Source organism: Polypterus senegalus, chromosome 4 (genome assembly GCF_016835505.1).
Source record: "Polypterus senegalus isolate Bchr_013 chromosome 4, ASM1683550v1, whole genome shotgun sequence".
Classification (NCBI taxonomy): Eukaryota; Metazoa; Chordata; class Cladistia; order Polypteriformes; family Polypteridae; genus Polypterus; species Polypterus senegalus.
The window spans coordinates 197122043-197148581 of NC_053157.1; the positions used below are offsets into that span (position 1 = coordinate 197122043).

A 26539-nucleotide genomic window follows, 5' to 3' on the forward strand; every position below is an offset into this window, starting at 1 on the left:
GAAGTTTTCTTCTGCCACCCATGTGAGGTTGTCGTCCAATCCTAGACGTAGAAGTCAAAGGACAACACTGTATGACAATTGTAATGTATGCCGTGATTTGTTACAGAATGAGTTACTGTACTGTAACATCATATTGCAACATCACATTGAGGTAATATATTACAGTACTGTAGGCCTACACACACACACACGGAATGAAGAGTTTATACATGTCTTGCTTTACAGTATGCACAGTACTGTATACTGTAATGACTCCATCATTGACTGAGTACATACCTGTTTTCCCTCGAAAGGTTTGGATGATGGAGGAGACAGTAGAGCGAGGCACATTAGGCTGCACTCGGCCCAGCCTCTGCCATTGTCAGGCGATGGTTAACCACATGGTCTACAATTGTGGCCCGAATCTCATCCGGGACAGCATGGTGTCTTCGTGCTCCTCGGCCTCTTCCCCCTATTCCACCACCACGCATCCTCACTCCTCCTCCTCCGCCTCTTCTTCTTCTTCCTCTTCTTCCTCCTCCTCCTCCTCCTCTTCTTCTTCTTCCTCGAGCAGGAGGTTGCCCTTCTTGATTTACTTGGTGAGGTACCTCCATGTTCAAATGGTACTGGCCCTAGCCAAGCTCTATATATACACGTTTGGCAGCATTCACAACAATAGACAGCACCTGTCAGGTAACTAAACAAACTGTTTGGTTGGTCATCTGAGATGTGGGAAACTCCTCCTTCGTTGGTCAAGTTCTAATTTCACCTGATTGTCAATTACTGTCATGAATTTATCAAATGTTCCAAGAAATTCATATATGGTGTTCATGGTATTATGTTCTTGACTAATTTTGACAATTGAACAGACTATTGTGCATATGATGACTTACACGATGAAATCATGCTGACATGTTTTGGAGAGAACAACCATTAGACTGAGAATCAACTAATCAGTTTAGATCAGCAAGATCTATTTATTTGGAAAATGTGCTAAATGTGGGCTTATTGTGCTAACTGCAGGCTACTTGTACTTAACCATTTGCAAAGATGCACTGAGACACTTGAGACATGTACTAAGGCATTTGCAATTTGATGAAATCAATGAGAAATGCCATTCTGTTGTGAACATTTGCAAGGTGGTTTGGAGATCTGTCCATGTTATTTTGAGAATGTCATCTCGGTTTCAAGAAATGAGCCAAACCAATCGAGAAAAACTGTAAAAAAATGCTTTAGTTGCCTCACATTTTTATGCAATCGTTTCGTTCACCCCACTGAATTAAAGCTGAAAGTCTGCACTTCAACTGCATCCGAGTTGTTTCATTTAAAATTCATTGTGATAATGTACAGAACCAAAATTAGAAAAAAGTTGTCTCTGTCCAAATATTTATGGACCTAACTGTATGTACAGTGATCCCTCGCTATATCGCGCTTCGACTTTCGTGGCTTCACTCCATCGCAGATTTTAAATGAAAGCATACCTAAATATATACAGCATCACGGATTTTTCACTGGTTCGCGGATTTCTGCGGACAATGGGTCTTTTAATTTATGGTACATGCTTCCTCAGTTGGTTTGCCCAGTTGATTTCATACAAGGGACGCTATTGGCGGATGGCTTAGAAGCTACCCAATCAGAGCATGTATTACATATTAAATAAAACTCTTCAATAATATACAATATGCTTCCCACGCGGTGTTTTGATTGTTTGCTTTTCTCTGTCTCTCTCCGTCACTCTCTCTGCCTGACGGAGGGGGTGTAAGCAGAGGGGCTGTTTGCCTAGAGGATACGGACGCTCCTGTAAAAAATGCCGCTTTATCTCGGTGCTTCGGCATACTTAAAACCCCAAAAGCACGTATTGATTTTTGATTGTTTGCTTTTCTCTCGCACTCCCTCTCTGACATCCTCTGCTCCGGACACGCATTCTTTGAAGAGGAAGATATGTTTGCATTCTTTTAATTGTGAGAAAGAACTGTCATCTCTGTCTTGTCATGGAGCACAGTTTAAACTTTTGACTAAAGGGTGTTATTTCATGTCTAGAGGGCTCTAATAAGGTTAACAGTGTGGGGGAGTTTATAAGGGCTTAAAATATATAAAAATAACCATACAAACATATGGTTTCTACTTCACGGATTTTCACCTATCGCGGGGGGTTCTGGAACGAAACCCACGCAATTGAGGAGGGATTACTGTACATCCAAACCATGCAAAAACTGGATGTAATGACTTCCAGTGCAGCGGGCATGATGGAGTGAAGGTTGGCCGATATATTCATGATCTGTCAACAAGTTCATTTTGGTCCCAGGCATTTCGTGTTAGGGATACTCAACCTGTAGTATTAAATTTGTATCATTCTGCTTTACTTGACATTTCCTGTGTATGTAGGCACAGCGCCATACCAATTGCAATGTCAGACTGATTTTGGTAAAGAAGGCACAGCACACATTATCAAGTGTCCAAGCACAGACCACCTTAAGTGAAGACTTTAAGCAAAGGACTTGATGCTTGAGAACAATTAAAGGAATCAAAATTTTGTCAGAGTTAATTTCTTGGATTATAGTTTTTTTGTAAATTTAAATTTGACTTGTTCTTGTAATATAGTGATGCCTTATGAAAAGGTTTTCTGATGGAAGCACATTACATTGTGACTTGGAGTCTGGCATTGCCCCTTTATAAGCTATTCCTTACAACATTTCTATTGTCCTACCGAACACATTAAGAGATGAGAGACACCTAATCAGCAGAATCTCGGACGACTTGTTTTAGGATGACAAATCCTAACAATGATATGTTTCCCATGAAGCTTTTTCTTCATTTTAACATTTTAAAAAGCAAAACTCAAAACGTAATCCAACAATATGTGTCTGTTAACATTATGATTGAACTACGGCCAGTTGACAATGGAGGAGAGGAAGAGAAAAACTCAAGTCAGCAGCATCCCTGGAAGAAATAAAGCTCTCTGTCCATGGTCAGCTCTAACGGAGAGTCAACAGACACTGAGCCAGACGGCCGTCCGCCCACTCCTTGACATCCAAACCCAAAGACCTCAATGTTTGTTCTAGAAATCTGTGCAGCGCTGTTCATGTTTGCAGTACGTCATCTGTGGGCAAGGAATGCATTTTGCTTTGCTAGCACCTCTTTCATTTTACAGTGCATTTCTTATGATTTTGTAATTATTATAATAACTGGCAGGTATTTTCATTGATATTATTTTGGGGTTTTTTTTGTCCTATAGGTTTTATGATTTTTGCTGTTAATGCTTTTCTAGATCATATATTTTAAGGGTATATTGCTGAATCATATGCGGCATATTAAAACACCTAAGGGCTTCACCCTTAAAAAATACACAAGTCCTGGAAATAAATCGTCAGCAAGCTTCAGTGCTGCTTCAAAGATTATAATTAAAGGATGTGCAGTTTTTCCAGGAACACTGCCTAAAATATTTTTAAACAGTGTAGCCTTTTCTGTTTATTCCTTGTGTATCATGTGTGTTTTGAGGAAAACCAGCCAAGAGCATTCTCATATGTGGGCTTCCTGTTTGTGCTTTTTTAGGCATTACCACAGCATGGACATCTTCACTTACTACGATTTACTGTCTCTTAATGGTACCAAAGTGGCAGAAGGGCACAAGGCTAGTTTCTGCCTCGAAGACACGGAGTGTCAGGAAGGTGGGTTTGTGTCTGAATGGACCCGTTCTGTGATGATACAGCATGACACGGTGTGGCCAACAACTACTGACTCATTTCTACATGTTTTCCTGGGTGTAAAGCAAAATGACACTAAAATATAAAATCTGGTAGAAGTGTCATTTATGAATGGTAAGCTTTCCAAATTATGTTCTGTCCATTACTTTATAGTTATTCTGAGAAAGGACACAATCAATCAAGATACATCACAATTCCTTTAGTGAGGGTAGCCGACGTGCTTTGCCTATGGAAAGAGTTGGCAATTTCTAAAAGAACTGCAGTAGAACAACACACTGGCCAAATCAGAATCACACATGCATAGAAAGGCCAGAAATGGCACTGTAGGCCTGCTGCATACTTTACTATCTAAGGATGGAAAACAGCCGTCGTGGACAGTTGATGTCATTTTTAAACAATTGAAAACATCATTTTCAAGGTTTTAACAAACCTAGCTAGACTCCTCAGCGGCTGTAACGGAAGTTCCAAAATCCTCTTCCCACAAGAGCACTTAGATGTGCAGATTTACGCTGTTATGTCAGAGGATCAGCCACATTACCAATGCATCAAGAACACACTGATGTAATAAATATCTTCTATAAAATCTATAAAAATCTTCTCTGGACTGTTATATTTATTTATTTTTTTTGGTCACATGGAAGCCAAAACTAAACACAGTACTCCCAATGACCCAAGTGAATTCAATAGCCTACCTATAAATTTGACTTGTACTCTACTACACACATTGGGCTAAGCTGACACTCTGTTAGCCTTCTCAATGACTTGCCCAGCAATGAGGTGAATCCAAGATGTCAGATATTCACTTACATACAACATAAACAGGAGAGACCCCAGTGCTGAACCCTCAGTGTTAGCACACTTTAACATCATTGCTCTGAGTGTATTTTCATAAGAAAAGCTTAGTGAAGATCTTAAAATGGTAACACACCTAGAAATAAACAATATTAACAGACTGGAAGCGAAAGTTAACACTGTTGCTGAACAAGTCCATCATGGCCTACTTGAACTCCCTTTTCACCAGTTATGGGCTTTTTCCGTGAAGTTGTTTTCCCATGAGCTACTGAGTTGACCATCTTAATGATGCTCCCCCAATATATTTGGGCAATGGAGCTTCTGCCATACCATGGCGTTAACATAGCAACAATAGATGAATGGACTGGCAAACAAATGAAGGCTCACAATAAGGCTTTTCGTTTGGCTGTTCATGAGATTGTACCGACTACAAGTCACACAAACCAAGTGACTGATCACGTGACCCAATCTAGTCTTGACTACTCGTGCAGACTTAACTGAAAAGAATCTGCGTACCCAGTTATTTCATTGTATATGCAATAGTTTGTTGCAGTCATCTAAGACAGCCAACACCCTTTTCTAAATCCATCTCCACGTTTTTCAAGCAAGACGTGTTCTAGACACACTACGGTGTCACAATTTGACAAGGCTTTACTTTATTCTCCAGCATCAAGATGTCAAATAAGTCTACTGTGGTGTATGCACATCATACTCATATCCATGTCCAGCTTTTCCAACATTTTCAGGACATGCATCTCAGACTAACTTGAGATGGACATTAAACTGACCTGGTGTATCTAGCTGTGTGTGAGAGTGGTCTCTGCGATGGACCTCCATCTTGTCCAAGCTTTGTTCCTGCTTTGCCTCTTGTGCTGCTAGGAGTGTCTTGACACTATAACAGAAAATGTTGGTATGGAAAATAGAGGTTTTATTCTTACAGTTTGGCCTAATAATGTTTTGCAATATTTCACGTTTGTTTATTCTGCAGGCATTGCCAAGAGGTACGAATGTGCAAACTTTGGGGAACAGGGCATCACTGTTGGCTGCTGGGATTTATACCGCCATGACATTGACTGCCAGTGGATTGATATTAGCGATGTGAAACCAGGAAACTATATTCTACAGGTAAGGAGGAGGCAAGGGCACAGGTATTTAATTTGAGTAACAGCAGATAATACTGTTCCATCGATAGACCGAATCAAGAAGAACGACAACCCAAAATCAGTTAAATCTTGACCATTTAAAACTCACCATTTCTAGGTCACCCTGTCTTGACAATAGCCTGCCAAAACAAAGAAGGCCCGACTGTGAGCTACACTACCCATTCAGGCAAAAAGCATTCCCTAAAAACTAAAACTAAAAATTCCTTATATATTCAAACTTTAATTGCAATGGTTAGTGAACTGCCAAAATACTGAAAAAACACACAAACACATCCTGTTGCTTCTTCTTAATGCAAATTTATTAAAGCAACAACAAACATGGGGGATTTGGGAGTTTGGATCACAGCTGGAAACTTTCTAAGGGTAAATTTTACACCCGCAATGGGAGGTTTTTTTTGTTTGTTTTTTTTACACAGAGAACCATAAGACACTTGGAATAAACTACCAAGTAGAGAGGTAGACAGTAGGAAGTTAGGTTCTTTCAAAGCTCATCCATCATCCAACCCGCTATATCCGAACTACAGGGTCACGGGGGGCAGCAGGAGCCAATCTCATCCAACACAGGGTGCACGGCAGGAAATAAACTCCGGGCAGGGCGCCAGCCCACTGCAGGGTGCGCGCGCACACACACACACACACACACACACACACACACACAGGGCAATTTAGGACTTTCAAAATTCAACTTGATGTTATTTTAGAAGAATTTAGTATGTAGGATTGGCGAGCTTTGTTGCCTGAATGGCCTATTCTCATCCAGATTGCTGTATTGTTCTACAAATCTGACTAGAAAGGAGAAACAGTGGGGCGTGAAACTTAATGACCTCCTTACTGTGTCTTTGTGCTAAGAGGATCCCAACACAAGGTGACACAATCAGTCTTTCTTCTTGTCCCCGAGGCAGATGTTACTGTCACATTAAAAGATGCTGATTAGTTCTTAAAACCACTTTACACAGAATCTTGCACAGTAAACACATTAAAAATGTCTGTCCAAACAGCCAAACAGAAACAGTGCTGCAGTGAGAACCTAAACTGTACTGTAACTCTCCACTCATGTTGTGTGCAAGAAAACGTCATGTATGCGCAGTGCTCACCATTTGCAAATAACATTGTAGAGTCATCTAAAAACACAATTAAAAAGCTCATTTCCAAAATGCACTTAGTCCACTATGTTCACTTTTGAATTTTCTTTTCCCCCCAATTGAGTTTTTAAAGTTAACATGAATTTGGTACAATATTAATATACTTATCCCGTGATCCTTCCCTTGAGAACTGGATTAATTGATTGATTGATTAATATAGACATGTATAGTCACTTTTCTGTTTTGAGCTGGGAAAAAGAATTTTAAGGAACAGGCATGTACTATCATCATAATCACCACCAAAACAAAGGGAGACACTTTAAGAATTTTTCCCCCACAAACTTTTCAGACAAGCATAGCAAATAATGAAGAAGATGTTAGTAAAACACACTTAGGCCAGGTTTATACTTCATGCAGCTCATGCTCCAGCGGACACTACTGCTACGCAAGCGTTGTACTGTTCATACTTGTGCGTTTACGGAAATCTTGAAGATTCCACCAGGTGGCAGTATGAGATATCATCACGGTGTGAACAGGTTCAGCTTCGCAGTGTTGTGAATTGCCTGAAACATCCATTAAACTCCGAGGACACCTTGCCGCAATATCTCTGAAAAGGATGGATGTTTAAAAATTAAATCCATCAATCCAGGGATGCACACATTCCTGCAAGCATCAGGCGCGAGACAGAAACAATCCCTGGAGGGGGCATCAGCTCATCGCAAGGTGAATACAAGCACTCACATACACTAGTGGCATTGCAACATCGTTAAATCCCCAAACCTTCATGTCTTTGGAAGGAAGCTGGAGCACACTGTGGAAACCCACCAGGAAAACATGCAAACTCCATGCAGGGAACACAAAGGACATGACTCCCTGCGAGGCAGACCGTGCCGCCACAACATGTGTAATTATTATCAGTATTCATTATTTAAAAGAATTTCTAACGATTTATCTGTAAAATGTAACATACATACTTTAATGCATTTCATCATGAAAGTGATATCAAATATAAATTTAAGGACTCTTAACTGTGCAGAGAGCTGGAATATCATGTTCTGTGTGGCAATTGCTGCGGATAGGTCTGAGGAAGTCCCAGAAGCACATAGCGATTAACAACTGGGTTGGTTTTAAGGTGACGTTTACGATGGTCTACTTTAATGATAAAATAAACCACAACGTTAAAGTAGACATTTCGAGATTAAAGTTGAAATATCCACTTTAATCACAAAATACACCTTCTCACCATGTCCTTCGTTTTTTTTTCTCTGTGGCTCAAATACACTGCCGTATATTCTGATGCAGTTTTGAGACTTTTAAAATATATCGTGTCATTACGATCGGGAATATGCGATGCTTGAATATAAAAGCACCACGAATGCATTTGTATATCGACATTTTGCTTCACCACATCGAACCATTCATGAAACATTGACGCGCGCACATCAATCTCGTAGGATCCTCAAAGTGGCTTTCTGTCACAGGTAGATAGTAAACAGAGACTCTGACGTCACATTCCAAGTTTCATCACAATGCACTCCCCGACTTTTTTCTGGGACTGAAACTTGCGCATGCGTTGCGTAAATTTCTGAAGACCTGATCAGAGGACGCGTCAAACGAACATGTGGTAGCCATGATGTGTGCATGTATGCGTCCTGAGGGTGAAGTATAAACTAGCCCTTGGAGCAGGGGTGGGCAAACTAGGGCCCGCGGGCCACATCTGGCCCCTTGGTCTTTAATCTGGCCTGCTGAAGATTGGTACAGAATTGCCCAAATCAAATCATAATTATGACTGCATTCATTTGACCTTGTCCTGTAATGCCTGGCGTTCCACCAGGTGGCGCATTAGGCACAGTGATACATTGACTTGATTTTGCGGAGCCCGGGTTACTCTCTGTTATTACTCTGCTACTGCTCTGAACCCATCTGCAACAATAAGTGGGCAAAAGAAAAGTCGACAGTGAATGCCGAGTGTTTAATAAGGATTGGACAACTAAATACTTTTTCACTGAAGTCCGATCAAAGACTGTATGTCTTATTTGCCAAGAAACTGTTGCAGTTTTAAAAGAATACAACATCAGCCGTCACTTTTCCACCAAGCATGCTAATTATGCTAACAACCATTCGACTCAAGAACGAACGGCTACCGCTCAGAGGTTGGCAGCTAGTTTGCAGGCTCAGCAAAACATCTTTATCTGACAAACTGCCATCCAAGAATCGAGCACGAAGGCAAGTTATGTGCTGGCATTCAAATTAGCAAAGACCAGCAAGCCTTTCTCCGAAGGGGAGTTTCTCCAAGAGTGCATGGTGGAGACAGCAGGTATCTTGTGTCCTGAGAGCAAGAACAAATTTGAAAAAATTAGCTTATCACATAGGACAGTGACTTGCCTGTTGAGCTAATTGACAAAGACTTAGCTAGCAAGTTAAACAAAAAAGCGGAGTCATTTACATTATATTCTTTGGCACTGGACGAGAGTAATGACATAAAGGACACCGCTCATCTTTTAATTTTTATCAGAGGGATTAATGACAACTTTGAGATAACGGAGGAGTTTTTGGCCATGGAATCCCTAAGGGGAAAACGCGGGGAGAGGACTTGTATGACAGCGTGTCGGGGGTCAATAGGCACAATCTACCTTGAAGTACGCTTGTTAGCGTTACCACAGATGGATCGCCAAATCTGACTGGAAAAAATGTCGGGTTGCTCAAAAGAATGCATTAGAGGGTGAAGGAGGACATCCCTGAGCAGGAGGTAATTTTCTTACACTGCCTAATCCACCAGGAAGCACTGTGTAAATCCGTATTGCAGCTTGACTACGTAGTGAAGCCATTTGTAAAAGTCATTAACTTTATTCGAGCGTGGGGATTTCAGCATCGTCAGTTTATTAAGTTTCTTGAAGAAATTGACACTGATCACCAGGGGCCTCATGTATAACGCCGTGCGTAGAATTCGCACTATAACATGACGTAAGCACAAAAGCCGAAATGTGCTTACGCACAGAAAAATCCAGATGCAGGAATCTGTGCGTACTCCAACTTCCATGTTCTTCCACTACATAAATCCCAGTCAGCGTGAAAAGTAACGATTATGCACGCGCTTTATGTAACGCCCCAACTCCTCCCAGAATTACGTCCCTTTGAATATGCAAATCAATATAAATCACCCTTAAGCTCAGCCTTCTGTGAAAAGACAATGGGAAAAGCACGGGGGAAAATATAAGAATTTCAGCGAATACCAAGTGGAGGCAAAGGAAAAACATACTATTTGTTTAATTAAACCATGGTATAATCAACAAAAGGAAGTTGATCGAGTGACATAGCGTGTTGGAGAAACTTGAAAGCTCACGTTCACAAAATCGCACAGTGCCGGAAATAAAAAAGAAGTCGCATATCAAAGTCGCCGTGAAAAGGCGAGTTGTAGCCCACTGTCTGAGTGTCATATGAAAGCTTATTAGGGTACAGAGAAAAAAAAAGGCACATAGTGAGGAAAAACCATGAAATGTCAACTTCAATCTCGACATTTCCACTTTAATCACGTAGTTTATTTTGTCATTAAAGTAGAACATCATAAACTTTATTTTAAAATCGTTTAATTAACCAGATTCTCAAATAATTAAAGTAGCACGTTAAATGCTTTGTTTTGTATTTGATCTTCTATGTGCTCTGTGTGTGTGTGAATCACTACTTGCCTTTTAAACCGGCTCTCTTCCTCCGACAGGACACAGAGTCCATTACATTCATGATATTACAGCTCTCTGAATAACTAAAATACTGTGATGTATAAGTGATATCATTTTTATGATGATAGTTAAAGCACGTTATTAAACATGGGTTTCACGGCGCAGTGATTGTGTGCGACCTTCAATGAAATTATTTGTTGCTGCAGTACTCATGGGCGGCTCTAGGCTTGTGGTGGCCATGGGCAGAGGAAGAATCGGTGGCTCCTTCGCCCACCAATGTCAATATGGTAGCTTATGCACGGTGGATGGCCACATCCGTTGGAGACACTGCATAGCCGCCTCGTTCTCATGACACAAGCATTTAACTTTTACTGAAATTTGTTGCTGTATTTTTAGCTGTGTTGTTATTTTCTCTTTCTGTTTTATATTCAATATGTATTGACGTGGCCGCCCATGCAGTTCTTGCTTTTCTTTTTCCAAGTAACCGATCGCCACACAATCAGCTCTGTAATAGAAGTTAAGCCATCTGTAAGCTTAGAGTGCCGATTCTTCAAAACGTTTAAAGAACATTGAAATACCTTCGTAGATACATGTTTAATTATTCTATCCTTCACGCCAGTCCCAGTGAAGAATATAGATTATTTAAATGAAGTTTAAGTTTTATCTGTATAATATAATAAACATATTTTGCTGAATTTCATCTTAAAAATGATATCGTCATGATATGTAAATACGCGCTTTATAAAGTGGCTCAGGTTGTGCAATATTATAACTGTAGTGCAAGTTTACAGTGGGGTGATTGTACTTAAAACTACAAACAGTTCTACAAGGTGCAATTGATTAAGTGCGTTTAAAGTTCTTGGGATGAAACTGTTTCTGAACCGCGAGGTCTGTACAGGAAAGGCTTTGAAACGTTTTGCCGTGGCTGAGGTAGCGTGTGCTTGAAGCTGTATACCGATAATTCTCTTTCCAATCAGTTGCTGCTGTGATTCACACTCAGATACAGTGATATAAATACTCCGAGTGGTGCAGTGAGAGTAATACGGAAAAAGATGATCCGCTGTGGCAACTCCTAATGGGAGCAGCTAAAAGAAGAAGAAGGTGCAGTGAGAGTAACAACGCTAAAGCAGTTATGGTATTTGGAACACTATGGCTGTTCCCTGAACCATTATATTGTTACAAGTTAATTACAATCAGATGCATTACACTAATAAACAACATGCGGTCAGTGTCAGTGTATTTATAAAGCCGCGTCAGGAAAATAAAGAGTAACCACACAGGAACAGTAGCATTGCTTTGACGCCGGGTGCCGCCTGTCTGCAAAACCGAACGGAGAATTTGCGTACGACAAGGTATGAGGTACCATGGAAAAGTGTGGGGCTTTACACCAAGTGTAGGTTTTATACATCGCAATTTGAATGTGGAAAAGTTCTTGCGTAACATTTCTGTGCATACGGACCGTTTATACATGAGGCCCCAGGACTTGTTTTACCACTCCAATGTCCGCTGGTTAAGTTTGGGGAAAGTATGTCGACGAGTGTGGGAGCTCAAACAGGAGATTATCTAATTTTTGGAGCTACTTGAGAAAGTCGACGATTTTCCTGAGCAGAGTGACTTAACTTTGTGATTTAGCTTTTGCTGTGGACATACTGACACACATGAATGAGTTGAACGTTAGGCTACAAGGGAAAGATCAGTTTTCTGCATGAAATGTACACAAACGTAAGAGCCTTCAAAACCAAGCTAGCTTTATTCTCAAAGCAAATGTCAAACAACTCATTCGTTCATTTCCCCACACTGGCTACGCTGAAAGAAGCCCCTCGACCTGTGGAAAAATACAGGAATTCACTGGACAACCTGCATGGAGAATTCTGCCGTCGGTTCTCTGATTTTGGAAAAATTTACAAGTCACTTCAGCTGGTGTCATGTCCCTTCACACAAGACCCTGAGCCGGCTCCACAGGAGTTGCTATTGGAACTGATTGATCTCCAATGTGACACCGTCTTAAAGGAAAAGTTCAACTCTCTTAAACTGGATGAGTTTTATGTTTCATTAAGCGCAGCCAAATTTCCAAACATCCAGAAGATAGCGCAGAGGATGCTGGTGTTGTTTGGCTCTACGCACGTGTGTGAACAGACTTTTAGTGTGATGAACATCAGCAAAGCACCCCACAGATCCCAGTTGAGCGATGAACACCTCAGATCTGTTCTGAGAATTGCCACAACAAAACTAACACCAGACTTTGATGCACTGGTAAAAAAAAAAAAAAACACTGTTCCTACTAAAAGTGAATGTAAATATTAACACTGTAATGCCCTTTTTATGTTTGATATGTATGCATCTAGGGCTGGCCCAGCCCGTCTGTCAAATTTTAAAAGTCAATGTGGCCCCTGAGCCAAAAGGTTTGCCCACCCACCCCTGCATTAGAGGCACAGGGCTTACATCCAGGAGACCACCAGTACATGCTCTGCTCTGGCCTGTGGGGGTCTCCTTCCACACACCAAATATGTCACAGTTAATTATGACCTCTGAAGTCTGAGTGTGTGTCCTGTGATGGTCACAGCAGCCTCCTGCCCACTGCATCACAGTTTGTTACTTTAGCAACTTGCGTCCCAATGTCTACAGTGTACTGAACTTAAAGGACTACATTTGGCAAACATTTATTGATGTAAGAACAACAACATTTATTTATATAGCACATTTTCATAAAAAAATGTAGCTCAAAGTGCTTTACAAAATGAGTAATAGAAAAATAGAAGACACAATAAAAAATAAAAATAAGTCAACATTAATTAACATAGAATAAGTAAGGTCCGTTGGCCAGGGTGAACAGAAAAAACAAAAAAAAACCTCCAGACGGCTGGAGAAAAAAAAAAAAAATCTGTAGGGATTCCAGACCAAGAGACCGCCCAGTCCCCTCTGGGCAAATGCATATGTACAGAAATAAAAGTGATGCAGTGGCTCCAGGCTCCAAGTACTGAACAGTTCCACTAGCCACAGCACGGTGCTGTTAGGGACTCAATGGGGAGGGCAAAACAGAAGAGCCTGCAGCAGAACGCTAGTGACATAACAAGAAAAGATGTTTGTGTGATTAGACCAAAAATGATAAATACTGCAGTGGTCTATTCTTACATTTTGTTTATTCAAATGCTGTTTTTTTTTTTCATTACTTTCTTGTGCAGGTTGTTATTAACCCTCATTATGAAGTAGCAGAAAGTGATTTCACCAACAATGCCATGAAGTGCAACTGCAAATACGATGGACACAGAGTGTGGCTGCATAACTGCCATATTGGTAAGGCGGCTTATTTAGCATTGTGGTCAATCTTGGAAACATTACGTTAAATAAAACCACCACACCTCATTTGGACAGGCCACAGTTAAGTTATGTCATTTAAAGTCTTCTACTACAATGAATTGGTATTTTAAGTTTTTTGTGGTGTTTCTCGATTCCTTTTGAATTTATTTTTTTAACAGTACAGTACAGTACTCTCTCTGTGTATTTTGGGGTTTTTCTAACCAAGGAATTCATTTTTCCCCAGAAGTCCCCTAGGAAAGTTGTCATTTTTAATCACAATCTCACACTGCCATTTTCTGAAATTTAGTGACTGTTTCCACGTAAATTAAACCTAAAAGCCATGGGGGGGACACACAGTATGTGACATTTCTAGAGCGACCATGTAATGGGTTGCCACGCACGCTCCTAAAGTACCTGAGATTTGGATACACACGGTGCAAGTCGATTCTTTAGTGTTTTGTTCTTGGGTTCAATGAACTGCACATCTGGTTTAATGGCTTTAATTCTTCAGTACAATTTGTCAGGGGTGAAACATCATGGAGCACTTGGTTACAGAAACTCGGCTTGATGTCCGAGTACAGTCCTCTTTCATAAACAATATTTTCTATTTCCAACAAAATAAATGTGATACTTAACATTGGGCATCACTGGACTGCCAGCTAGCATGGTGGATTTAGTGGAGCTCTTTCTAATGTGTGTGCCCGAGCCTGTAAACAACTTTCATCGTCACGAGATCATACAAATGTTGATGTGAAGGCTGCTTCTACCTCAGCCCGGTTTAATTTTACTAACATAGCATAGACTGCAAAAAATAAGAAGTTAAAAAGGGGTTTCCTTAGGGGCAGCCATCGCATACTGCTGAGCTCTGGAATTGTGTTTGGAGCTCTAGAGAGCCCTTAGGGTGTAACATCAACCACATCATCATCCTATACATTATTTCCTTCCTTGAATAAGACGGACCTGTGGCACACAAAATTTAGTTGTATTACAATGATGCATTTTACTTGCATTTAATTATACAAGAAACTGTAAATACTGGAGTCGCTTTATCTGTTACCAGTCTGCCAAATACCCACCATCTTCCAACTCATAACTTGTCACATTTCCAAAGCCTCACTGCTCACTGTTTGGATCTCCTGTTCAGCATGTGCCCTCCTAATCCGCTACTCCAATATTATTCCTTTGTTTTAGGCTCCGATTGACTCCTTTGCTTATGCTCACTTTTGTCGACTCTCAGCGAATCCTGTAGTTCATTTTAGACTTTGGTGGCTTTCCAAATTTGTTCTACTGTATTTTATATTGTTCTTTATCTTTGACAAGATGATCTGTAAAGCACCTTGAGAAGGTGTGCTCCAAATCAGGATTCATCCAGGGACTGGACATCTGATGGACTTTTTTCCCTTCTTAGGTGATGCTTTTAGTGATGAAGCGGAGAAGAGATTTGAACAGTACCCTGGGCAGCTGAACAACCAGATCTCTTCATAATGGACCCTAAGGTGGACCTTCGGTGAGACTGTAAAGATGGCTACAGTTGGCTGAACAGCACTCGCTCCGGGGCCTTTCAGCCTAAATTTCCATCAGCCAATCTCACAAACGGGTTTTGTTTTTCTGAATGGTTTGAAAGAAAGGAAAAACTGTAACAGTGTGAAGCACATAAAAACAAAGTCAACTTTCTGTTCTGGTGTTTTAAATTCATATCAAATGTTTGAGCTACACACTGTTTATAAATGTAGACTATAGCTAAATATTTAGAAACCTTGTAGTAAAAAAAAAAAAAATATTCCATTTCTTTAGCACCTGCAGCTTTGGATATGCAAAATATGTAGATGATAAGGAGAAGACAGAATGTCATTGTGGCTGTAATAGGACATTTTCTACCAGGCATTGCTCAAAATGGCCGTGTATTAGAAAAACAGCAAAACTGAACAATTAGCACTCCAAGTAAAACCCTTTAAAGTGATGGCATAGTGGGCATTCTACCAATTGAGTGGTGCCAAATGGGAAAATGTGTGCGTTAGAAGTTAGAACTGGGAGGCCATTTGAGCACAGTAAATGTACTTCTGCCCAGAGGGGCAATGCCCATTGTGTACGCTGCTCCGAACGGTCTTGGTGGGCAGCCAAGTTATGTTGGCATTACATAAATGAACTCTGGTAGGCGATTTAGAGCGATCTGCGAGTGTAAATATTCTGGCTGGGGAGTGAGGTCCCAACTTGAGGAGATGAAGATGCCTTCCAGACAGGGAGCAGTGAGTGGAGTGGAGTGGAGTGTGGCTTACCATGAACAGAGCAACCCGAGCAAACTAGACCACAAAATCACAGACCCTCGAGCTTCTTCTGTGGACTGGCAGGGTGTCGGCGGCTTGACATTTTCTTCTCTGAACACTTTAAATTTCATGACAATTTGTTTTATATTTTTTTACCAATTAAATCTACAAAAAATGTATTGTTTATCAATAAACTACGTAAATCAGTTGCAGATGTGGGCTCACAAATGTATCTCAATTGCAGTTTACATTCTATTTGATTAATTAGTAATACAGTTCTAAAACTCGGTTTACATTCTAAGCATTTCCATAAATGTATTTCTGCACTTTTGTCATTTGTTTGAAGACCAAAGTGGCAAAGTACAGTATATAATGGTATCTGCAGCAGTTTTACTGTTTGAACCGGGCGAGTCCACTTGAATGCATGTGGGTTTTCAGATACTAAAGAGATTTCTTTATTGCTCACTACAGTATGGTGCTCATGGAATCCCACGTGTCATATGTATCATATTTGATACATCTGATATCAAAGTTTGTTGTATTTTACAACATCTGTGTATTCAAACAGGGAGAAAAATGTAAAATAAATAAATAAATGTAAAATGATTTACTTTAATGGCATATGCTATTATTTTACTAACTCAAATACACCTACACTGAACCCATTCAGTTGTTTCCCCAGAAAGGAAGACATTTTATCACAATTTAAACGATGAGTATGCATTAATTTGCCAAATTGTGTTCATAAGTGAAGCACACTTTATTAATTTTAATTAATGCCATGCCCATTAGTTAGAATACAGAGTTAGATAATACTTTAATTATCGCTAGAAGACATTTAAAGTTCAATAAATAGATAAGTCTATAAAACAACAAACTCGCTCTCAAATACACAGCAGAACTACTAAAAAGAATTAACAACTTGTGCCTTGGCTAAAGATAAAAAGAGCAGTCAGTCTTTATACACGAGCCCCAGTAACGTTCACAATACTTACCTCTATGGACAGGAGCTTGTAGTGATGGCCGAGAAACCTTTTAATCTCACGTTTTCATGGAGAACAGAGATAAGAACGTTTCTAATACAACAGGCATCTAGACCAGGGTTGCCCGCACTTTTTCGGCTTGCGAGCTACTTTTAAAATGACCAGGTCGAAATGATCTACCTACATTACATACAGTATATACATACGGAGTATACTTTATACATCAAATATATGTTGTCATACCTTGCATAACTGAATAACCTTTATGGCACAATAACAATTCAATACATTTATGGCCACTACTGTATTTGGATTTAATAATCTTCATGTGGGAAATGGCTGACTCGCATAAATAAGTAGAGCCGAATAATGCAGTCAAGGAGGTCGCTCTTGGAAGGACTTCTTATGCTTAATGATCGAGTGACTCACCCGGCACGATGCTTCGATGTGTCTGCCTTTGCTTTTGAATTCAGCCGAGTGAAAAATGACGGCTGTCATATTACCTGTGATTTTAGTTCCCTCTCTTTTCTCTTTCTCAGATCGCTTATTGGAAGGAAGTCAGTTTCGTAGTTTTGATGAACAGTTCGAAAGTGCCTTTGCACATTTTCCTTCTTTGGAATAGCAATGATAGATTGACAGATCAGACAAACGCACTTCGATTGTGACATTGTGAGAAAAAAAATCTTCCAATTCCACATCCAGCCCATAAACATTTTTTTTTTTTTAAATCCCTTCTTTAGTTGATATAAATTGGAAGGCTAACTAGATCACTTAGATAGTCGGAGTTTTGCAGTAGCTCGCACGTTTGATCGCGCGTGTGGGATGACCAGCGTGTTAGAAGAAAGAAGATCTCAGACTGGCCGCCCTGTATGTCAATCAAGTGGCAAATGCCATAGGGAGGATATATTATAGACTAACATTTAAAAAAAAAATTTTGAATGCCACGCGATCTACCTGCACTACCTTTGCGATTTACCGGTTGATCGCGATCGACGCATTGGGCACCCCTGATCTAGGCAAATGCTGAGTAACAGTAAAACATACCAAAAAATGTCCTTTAAAAAACAATAATAATCTAAAATCCCCCCATTACTCTTTAAGTGACAAGTCACCCGGTTGTCAGCTGACAATGTCCCAAACACAATTTTTTACCAGAATATTGTTACAGAAAATGGTCTCGTCATTGAAAAACACACTCAAACACCCCCAAGCATCTGAATAGAAGACCTCAAGTAACATATTAAAAATATTCATCTTTGGGTGGAGTATTCTTTTAAATGTCCACTTTGAAGAGACAGCAAGGTCTGCTTAGGACAACAAAAGGAACTTGGAAGAAACGCACATTTTGGTACCCATTCTTGGCACTACAGGATACGTTTCTGTTAACAGCGATCAACATGGGCGGAGTACGCAGGAAGTGGACTCGTACAAAGCCACACACACATCTGATTTAGAGCGACATGGTTTTCGTTGAAATGGTTTTAAAATGCATGTACGGTCATGTGATGACTTATGGCTGCCGGACGGCTGAGGACCGGAGGAAAACAAATACTGTACTGTAGTAGGATAATAATGTTCTAAAAAACAGCCAAAGCTAGCCGCGGTAATGACGTCTGTTGTTGTTAGTATTATTACTTCACAAGGTCTCATAGGTTTTCTGACTCTTGGAGGGCCTTTAGTGTCTGTTCTCATCGGCGCTGCTCCGCATGGCTAATTCTTATGCAATTCCACCTGCACAGACCTTTTTACAATCATTGAAGACCCCCTTTGTGTAACTAGCGTGATTGACGGGGGCCCCCTTGGTGAAACAAGCTCAGTTAGAAACAGAGAAACATATGGTGCAGCTCTGCTGAAAGGTTAGGCGACCCACCGCAACCCAATCAAGCAGAGCCACTGGTGGTCACCACATCCGGTGTGACCTGCACACTTTGAGACTGACATGCGGCCAAACAGAGTCACAAGTCGGCACATGTACTGTGCATGAGAAAAGAAAAACTAAGAAAAGGAATTCTGTTGACCGATGGCATCAGCCTGAAGATGTGTCACAAGCCTCACTGTTGATTCAGGCTGCACTCTGAAATGTAGAGAGCAAGATTAAGTCACAGGAGACAGCGACACTGGATTACCAAACTAACAATCACACCGCAGATAAAATGACGAGGTCACCGCCATGCAAAACCAGAACAAAACAGCTGGGCCTATAAGAAAATCTAACAGCAAGACAGCAATACAGTAACTTCATCTTCATCACAGAATAAATATATCGAGACAATGCATAAATCCATAAAAAGAAAACATCGCAAAATTCAGATTAGAATACGACTCTATATATTTGTCTTTATGGTTGGCCACACTGCTGATATAAAACTACAATCTGTCTTAACTCTGAGAAAAAGCTTAGCTTAAGTGCTAAAACCGCCGTCAAAAATGAGCCACAGGAGTGCAAGAGCGCTGGAGAGAGAGACTGGCAGCGAGGTGGCGAGCGCCATCAGACTTCTTTTAAAATAGCACAATCAAAACACGACTTGAGATCCATTTAGCAATGTGTGTGTGTGTGTGTGTGTGTGTGTGCAATCGCAAGACCCAGGCAGATATGAAAATGAATGTAGTCTAAAGTGTTTATTTTCACGTTTGTAACCATTTCGTGTAGACACCGTTTTTTAACTGCATATATATATATTTTAATTTATAAAAAACTGCATTACTTAAGTACATAAATTCCTAAAGAAAATTAATGTAAACTATGAAATTTAAAAGAAAATAGCAGCTCACATTTTAGCAGGCTTCATACACTGACTTTTGTCCACAGGTAGTACGCCTCCGAGTAGCCTGCCTACACTTTACTGCACACTCCTTTGAATTAGCAGGTTTATTAAGTAAACACACAAAGTGTCATTTTTTTTCCCTCAGATTGACGTGGTTTTGACCTCTGACCACACACACACACACTTGTCCCCAGCCGCCATATTGGTCCATTCGTGTAAAAAGTGGCATGACGTACACTTGAGCTCAGGCCCCGGCCACATCACTTGTACTCTCGCTGTACTCCAGTTTCCTCTCGTATACAAAATACGTAATTATTAAAATGCTGGCACATTCCTGCTGTGTTCCTTGTGTTGCTGGAGCAGGCAGACGCTCCCCACGACCCTACAAAGGATCAATCAGAAAATGAAGTCATGTTTGTATTAAAAGCACTATTTTTCTCCAACTGTGTTTTTTATTTATTTTCTTTTTTGTTCATCTAACTTGTTAATAAAGGAAAACTTCAACATATTTTAATTTTTTAAATGCACACACAAATCTAAGTCAAGCTACATATCTAATCGTGGATTCCTCCCTTTCAGGACTGCTTTCTGCCTTGTGCCCGCTGCACTGGATTACTGCAGTAACGGTGCAAACCGTGCGACCTGAGCACACATTAGTACGTCTCCAGAAAGCTGCTATAACTGGAAGCACATTTTTACTGTCAAGTCCATGAAAAACAAGAGCGGTAAGCAGCAGTGCCCGTGCATTTTGGTCAGACAACCATCTTTAAAGTATGAGCCAGTGGCCACCTAACACGCTGCCTTCTAGAAATCTCTTAGGAGCCTCAGGCAGTTTTAAAAATAATCACATAGGGCGTCTTTAGACTTCATGGCCCTGCTGGACAGACGCCATGCCCGGCTGCTTTAGAATTTTCAGATTCAAGGAAAGAAAACTGAAGAGAATGAAATCTGTAAGTAAGCTGAGGTGCTGCTTTGCGATTTTAAGGGTTATTCGTGACTTACGGGACACACTCTCCTAATGCTCCTGTACAAACCCTGCAGGTATTTAACATCACACCCAGACGTGGCACAAGTAGGTCCACCTAAGAGTTTTTCCAGTCAGTATGACCTCCCCCCATTCTAAATAAAAGAAAGCACATTTTTCCTAAACCCCAGGAATTTCACCCAGAGGTGACTGCAACTTCTCCGTTTGCCTGTGTACTTGTGGTGGCCTGCGGAAATGTTTTCCACGCATTTGGTGTCTACGTAACATCTTGCCAAAATAGCTCATTCATTAACTTGAACACATCTGTTTGCTTTGCACTGGAAGCTGAAATGCCAATAAAAATTTTAGGAACGTTTCAACCATCCACAATCGCATGAAACTGAAGAGACCAGAGAGCACGCACAACACTTTAGGAATTTGCAGGATTCGTTTCCAAATAACAGAACGCCTTTACTGTGCACTACTTACAAACTTCAAGTGGCAATGGAAGATGATTCATGTCACGCCAGTTCTGTGGTCTCGGGATGTTTCCTTCCTTCAGTTCAGCCCACTTTCCATCTGTGAGGACAGCCTGCCGGATCTCTTGGCATCCACACCGCTGCCCTCCAACATTGGTCTTCTGTGCTCTCCCACTGGGCAAGTCTTCTAATAGAATGAAGCCCAGCGGGCAATGGTCATTTGTACCTAATCATAAGGGGAAAGGAGGCCACCTTTGATTTCTACACTTCCATTTAACCTTTTATGCCATCACATCTCCTCCTACAGCAGGACATCACAAACAGCCAGTCTGCAGAGTTTCCCCTTCATTTCCAATGACTTAAATATTGCTCACTCCTTACAGCAGCCTTCCTTGAGCACACGCATGCCTCAGGTCTTGCTCTTGTATCTCCTCCACCCCAGGATATTCGTTCCTGATCTGTTGAACCCGCTCTTCCTTCCAGACGGTGAAGCCTTTACTGTATCTAGTAGGATACGACTAACTAGGTTTGCCTCTGCCTCATCATTAAAGAGACACTGACGTTCTAAGCTGGACGCCAACGACAGACAAGAGCATCAGTGGGCACCTGTATGGTGGCCAAGTTTGCCAAATGGATACGACAATGAGAACATGACAATGGCTGCAGGAGTGTCTCTCTAATGTCTAACAAGTAAAAATGTGAGGTAATCGGAATGAATCCTGTAATATACTGCCAATGATAATGCTTTTTTTATTAAAGAGTTATTAAGTAATCATTAATGAAACTATTTACTAGTAACTGAAGTAGTGAGAAGTCAAGCAAAATGACACCTTTTATTGGCTAACTAAAAAGATGACAACATGCAAGCTTTTGAGGCAACTCAGGCCCTTCTTCAGGCGAGATGTGGGCTGTTGGTCTCATTTTGCTTGGCTTCTCTCTACATTCATAATGGCTAACATGGTACAACACCCTAGTACTATTAAAGTTCATTACTTAAGTTCAGGTTAAAATCATATCCCAAAAGGCAAAAATGAGGCAACCTATTATACCTCAAAAAATAAAACTCAATTCCATCTTTTTTAATGTAATAACAGTAAGATTGGGAATACTCCGATCCGGGGAGCCTTAGCTCTGGGTGGTTCAGAATTCGGATACTGTTTAAACACACTGATGCAGATGGGCTACCTCAATGGAGTCTGCCATTTCAACATTAACTTGCTGTTTTCTTAAGAATTTACCAGACTTTCATAAACAACCACATGTATGAATGCTTTTTTCAAATAAAAGCTCGTTCAAAATCCTGTGATGCGTCTCACCACTTAACCTCGTTTGAATTCTAGTAACTTACTTTTGCTCACAGAGTGCCTCATACAGAAATGAGCTGCAGCCGATGTGCACAGACAGGCAGACGCCGATGGTTCAAACCCAAACACGCGTTTATTGTGCATGTCTCTATCTACAAGTGCGCACAACCCACCAATCACCCTTAAGTCCAGGCCTCTGTCACAAATGCCTCTCCTTCGTCCTCGTCTACCCGATGAATGGAGGGAGGCGGCCCCTTTTATGTTCACCCGGATGTGCGCCAGGTGCCTCCTGATGAACTTCCCCCAACACCTCTGGGTGTGGCAGAAGTGCTGACGTCCAGGGCTTTACAGGCAGCTGGGCGCCCCCTGGTGGTGACCATGGGCCCCTGTAGGGTTGAGCTTCCATGCACTGATCCTGTGGTCCCCATACCAACTAGGGTGGCTACCCTCTCCCGGTCCTCCTGGGCGTACAGGCTGGGTACCGGCCGAAGCTGCTTGCCACACCGATCAGAAGGGGGCACACAGAGGGTCCTGCCAAAACTGCAGCCACATGTGACCAGCATGTAAGCAGAATGCTAAAGTCAGCATGGATCAGCTGGAGAGACAGACCTAATTTGTAGTGTACTAGAACATCTCATTTTAACACAACAATACTGGCAAGCAGAATGTTTTTTATCAAGCTACTTCTTCACTGTAATGCAAACTCTGCCAGAGCAGCAGTATTGAAGTTTACGGTGCACCAGCTGTTGGAAATAAAATGCATCACCACAAACGTTAGCTCTACACTCACAGAAGTAAATAAATGAAACTAATACTTGCCCGCAGCATATTGATAAGATACCCCTATAAACATGTCACCGCACTCTAAACCATCCATTTTTTTCCACCTACCTGTGGTCACGTAGCAGTGGGTTTCTGCCCTGAGATCCTGCTGATGTCAGGCTGACACTCACACTGGTGGGCCACATGCAGGCAGGTACTGTCGATGGACGCTAAACAGAAAGTGATCTCAAAGACCTAACATGGGAAAGATGAAAACACATCATAGGATAATCATCTTGTGAACACGGCATTTCAGAATTAAAAAATAAATAGGAACAAAAAAAAAAAAACAAAACCAAAGGTGTCTCCACATCAACACGACGTTTCTGTTAATGAGCTTTAGGGCACTGGAAGAGTGCCAGGTAAGAAGTTTACAACCTGAAGCTTTTACATTATAAATAATCAACTGTTACAGGCAAACTTTTAGAATGAAAGAAAAAAAAACAAAAAACTCATTATATCACTACAAAATGTTTCAATATTTTATTCGATGTAATAACAGTTCAGTTATAATTGTACAAAGTTTACCTTTAAAAACTGTACAAAAGATGCATGTTACAATTAATAGTAAACAACAGATCACAAAAAGAGCACAAGCAGCGCCAGCTCAGTGGTTTTTCAGGGTGGAGGCGACTGTGCCGGGCACATCCATGTGATCACAAAGTGCTATCCCAGCAAGGCACTTGAGGCGCTGAGTAATCTCGGTGGATTGGAGGACCTGAAAACATACCCGTTGCTCAAGTTCAGAAGTGGCAGCTACGCACGTACTGAGCCTTGCAAATCACTCGCCATAAGGAGAACAGCACGACACCGACGACAGAGTTGGTTATTTCAAGAAAAGGCATTTTAAAATGTGAACTTTCTTGTAGTTCGTTTGTAAACTTTTTTGCATAAATGACCCTGCACTTGAATATTTCAAGGAGTACGTTTACCACAATGTTGCTGGTCTTTATTATTTATTACAACCTACAGCCCCAAGAGCCCTGTGCTCGACTTCCCAACTTTAATTATGCCCTCCATCACAACAGGCTGGTCACATAAGAGTCTCTTCAGCCCGTCCAGTAACCTCATTCAGTGATTACGTGTGTTAACTTTGGCAGTTACAAGGTACCCTACTGAACCAGTGACAGTCAATTATTCTTCGTTATTAACACAAAAGGTTAAGAAATGAAGGTGAACATGATGACCAAGCGTTCCTTGTATACCTGGGTAAAAATACAGAAGCAAAATAAATGGGGCCTGTTTAACAAAATAATGTTCTTATTTGGGATAAAAGACGAGCACAACCTGCTGTATGGATTAAGTCGTCCACTGAAATTGGAAGACTAACAACTAGCAAGTATTCCATTCTTTCGTTTTGTGTGATTCAAAAAGAACAAACCATTGAAATTAGATGTATTGCAAAAGTGGCGTGAGCATTGTTAAAAAAAATACAATGAAATGACGCCTTTATCACAACATGTAAGATTTAAAGATGACAAAGTGATCGTGTGCATGTATAGCCCTAGAAGTATCTTACGAAGCCAACACAGTTAATACAAGTTGAGATGCATACAAATACAGTAACAGTGATGCGTGGGTACCCTGTGGCTCAGTAGCTCTTGTCCTGCTTCAGAATTCTAAAGACAGTGCTCGAGAGTCCATGTCTGCGCTGCTTTGTCCTGGTGCACTACTAGTTTGATCAAACATCCCAAGACCCCCAAGCTACATTAACTGGCAGGTCAATGTGTGCATGAGAGTTGCAAGCAATGGAGTATGATGCCATGCAGGGTTAACTCCTATCTTGTGTCAGGTGCTGCCAGGATAGGCTCAAGCTCATTACTGCCCCTCTGTTCCTGAAGTGGGTACTCCAGGTCCTGGAAGAACTTGAGCTTCGAAGGGCGCAACAATTTCTTGCAATCAGTGTTTTAACTTAATGCCACTGTTACTGGCATTTCAACTCTCCTTACTTAATCATACAGCTCACTGTTAATCTCCATCTGCCATCTCAGGAATTAATAACAACACTTACTTCAGGGCGGTAAGGTTGGCAGCACTGATCCCAGGCAGTAAGGCGGCCAAAGCCAGGGTCCATGTCCCGTGTCCTCCTTGTATGGAGTTTACATGCTGCCCCTGTGGGTTTCTTCTAGGTGCTCCACTTTCCTCCCACAGTCCAGAGACACGCAGGTTAGGTGGGCTGCCATTACTAAATTGATCCCAGCCCGTGTGGGGTTTGTGCATGTGTCCACTCTGTGTTAGACTGGCACCCTGCCCAGGGATTGTTCTTCCTTATGCCCTGCACAAGATTACGCAGGTGTAGAAAATAGTATGGTATAGCGTACTTAACAAAACCCAGAACGACGAATACTATTGACATGACTTTTAGTGCACAAGGGTCTCTCAATTTTCCACCTTTCTCCTTATTTTAAAGAAAACGATTGTCAAAAGGCGAGAGTGACAACCACTAATGAACTAAATCAAAGCCATTTACACCTATGTGTTGTTACTTTTATTAAAATATCACGGCAAAAACTGACATAAAAACTAAGTACTGAGGGGTTTAACTGCTCATACTCTGGAAGGAATTTTTAAGAATAATGAAAGTTACAAAGGCCAACACATGTGATGCACCACAAACCAAAATAATCTTCACTTCACTTCGGAGACAAAAGCCCCACTGCTCTACTGGAAATAGAGGTTCAGGAAAAGGATGGAGGAAAACTGAGCTCATATTTACAATGCACGTTTGCTGGAAGTTGCTTAGTACAAGTCAGAAGCCAATCTGCCTCCAGATTTGTATAGCTGGAGGGAAAAATGGCAGATGTAGTGCTGTATGGTGTTTTACAGTACAAGAAGCTGAAATGTAAAGGTTCTCAGCTCGACATCCTAGACACTGGGCCTTACAACCTTCCCAATAGCTTTGATTTTCTTAGACTTGGTGAAAACAATGAACACATGATATCAGCAGTTAGCCCACTTTTAATGTTTCTTTGCAAAGACCAACTTTAATCAACAAACAAATGAATCAGTCTTGTATGTAAACGTCTGCACGTGGAAGTGTGTTTGTGGTTGTCTGTCCGGCCTGAAGTGAGAGATGGAGTCGGGGTAAGAGCTTCACCTGTGAGGAAACAGAAAACGAAATGTCTACACGTGGAAGTGTCTGTCTGGGTGTGTGTCTGTCCGGCCCGGAAGTGCAGGGCTACTACAGCATGAAGCTCAGACAGCCAGCAAGGCGGCCCCAAGTTAACGAGTCGGAAGAAGAACGCGATTCAAACGCCAAAGTAA

General features: G+C 41.1%; 1 protein-coding gene and 1 long non-coding RNA gene across 11 annotated transcripts in view; one reads left to right on the forward strand and one right to left on the reverse strand.

Moving 5' to 3' along the window:
- Nucleotides 1–16564, forward strand: part of loxl3b (lysyl oxidase-like 3b) — a 150336-nt gene extending 133772 nt beyond the window's left edge. For all 10 annotated transcript variants that reach the window (XM_039751831.1, XM_039751830.1, XM_039751829.1 and 7 more), the window contains 4 exons: nucleotides 3532–3647; nucleotides 5464–5600; nucleotides 13580–13691; nucleotides 15103–16564. In XM_039751831.1, coding sequence (XP_039607765.1) covers nucleotides 3532–3647; nucleotides 5464–5600; nucleotides 13580–13691; nucleotides 15103–15179 — 442 coding nt within the window. In that variant the 3' untranslated portion in view covers nucleotides 15180–16564. The remainder of the gene's footprint in view (nucleotides 1–3531; nucleotides 3648–5463; nucleotides 5601–13579; nucleotides 13692–15102) is intronic.
- LOC120527900 lies at nucleotides 1–26439 on the reverse strand. The gene is made up of 3 exons (XR_005633418.1): nucleotides 23345–26439; nucleotides 21160–21375; nucleotides 1–41 (listed from the first exon to the last, which is right to left on the reverse strand). It is a non-coding gene; the product is annotated as an uncharacterized LOC120527900 (long non-coding RNA).
- Between the last annotated feature and the right edge of the window lie 100 nt (nucleotides 26440–26539).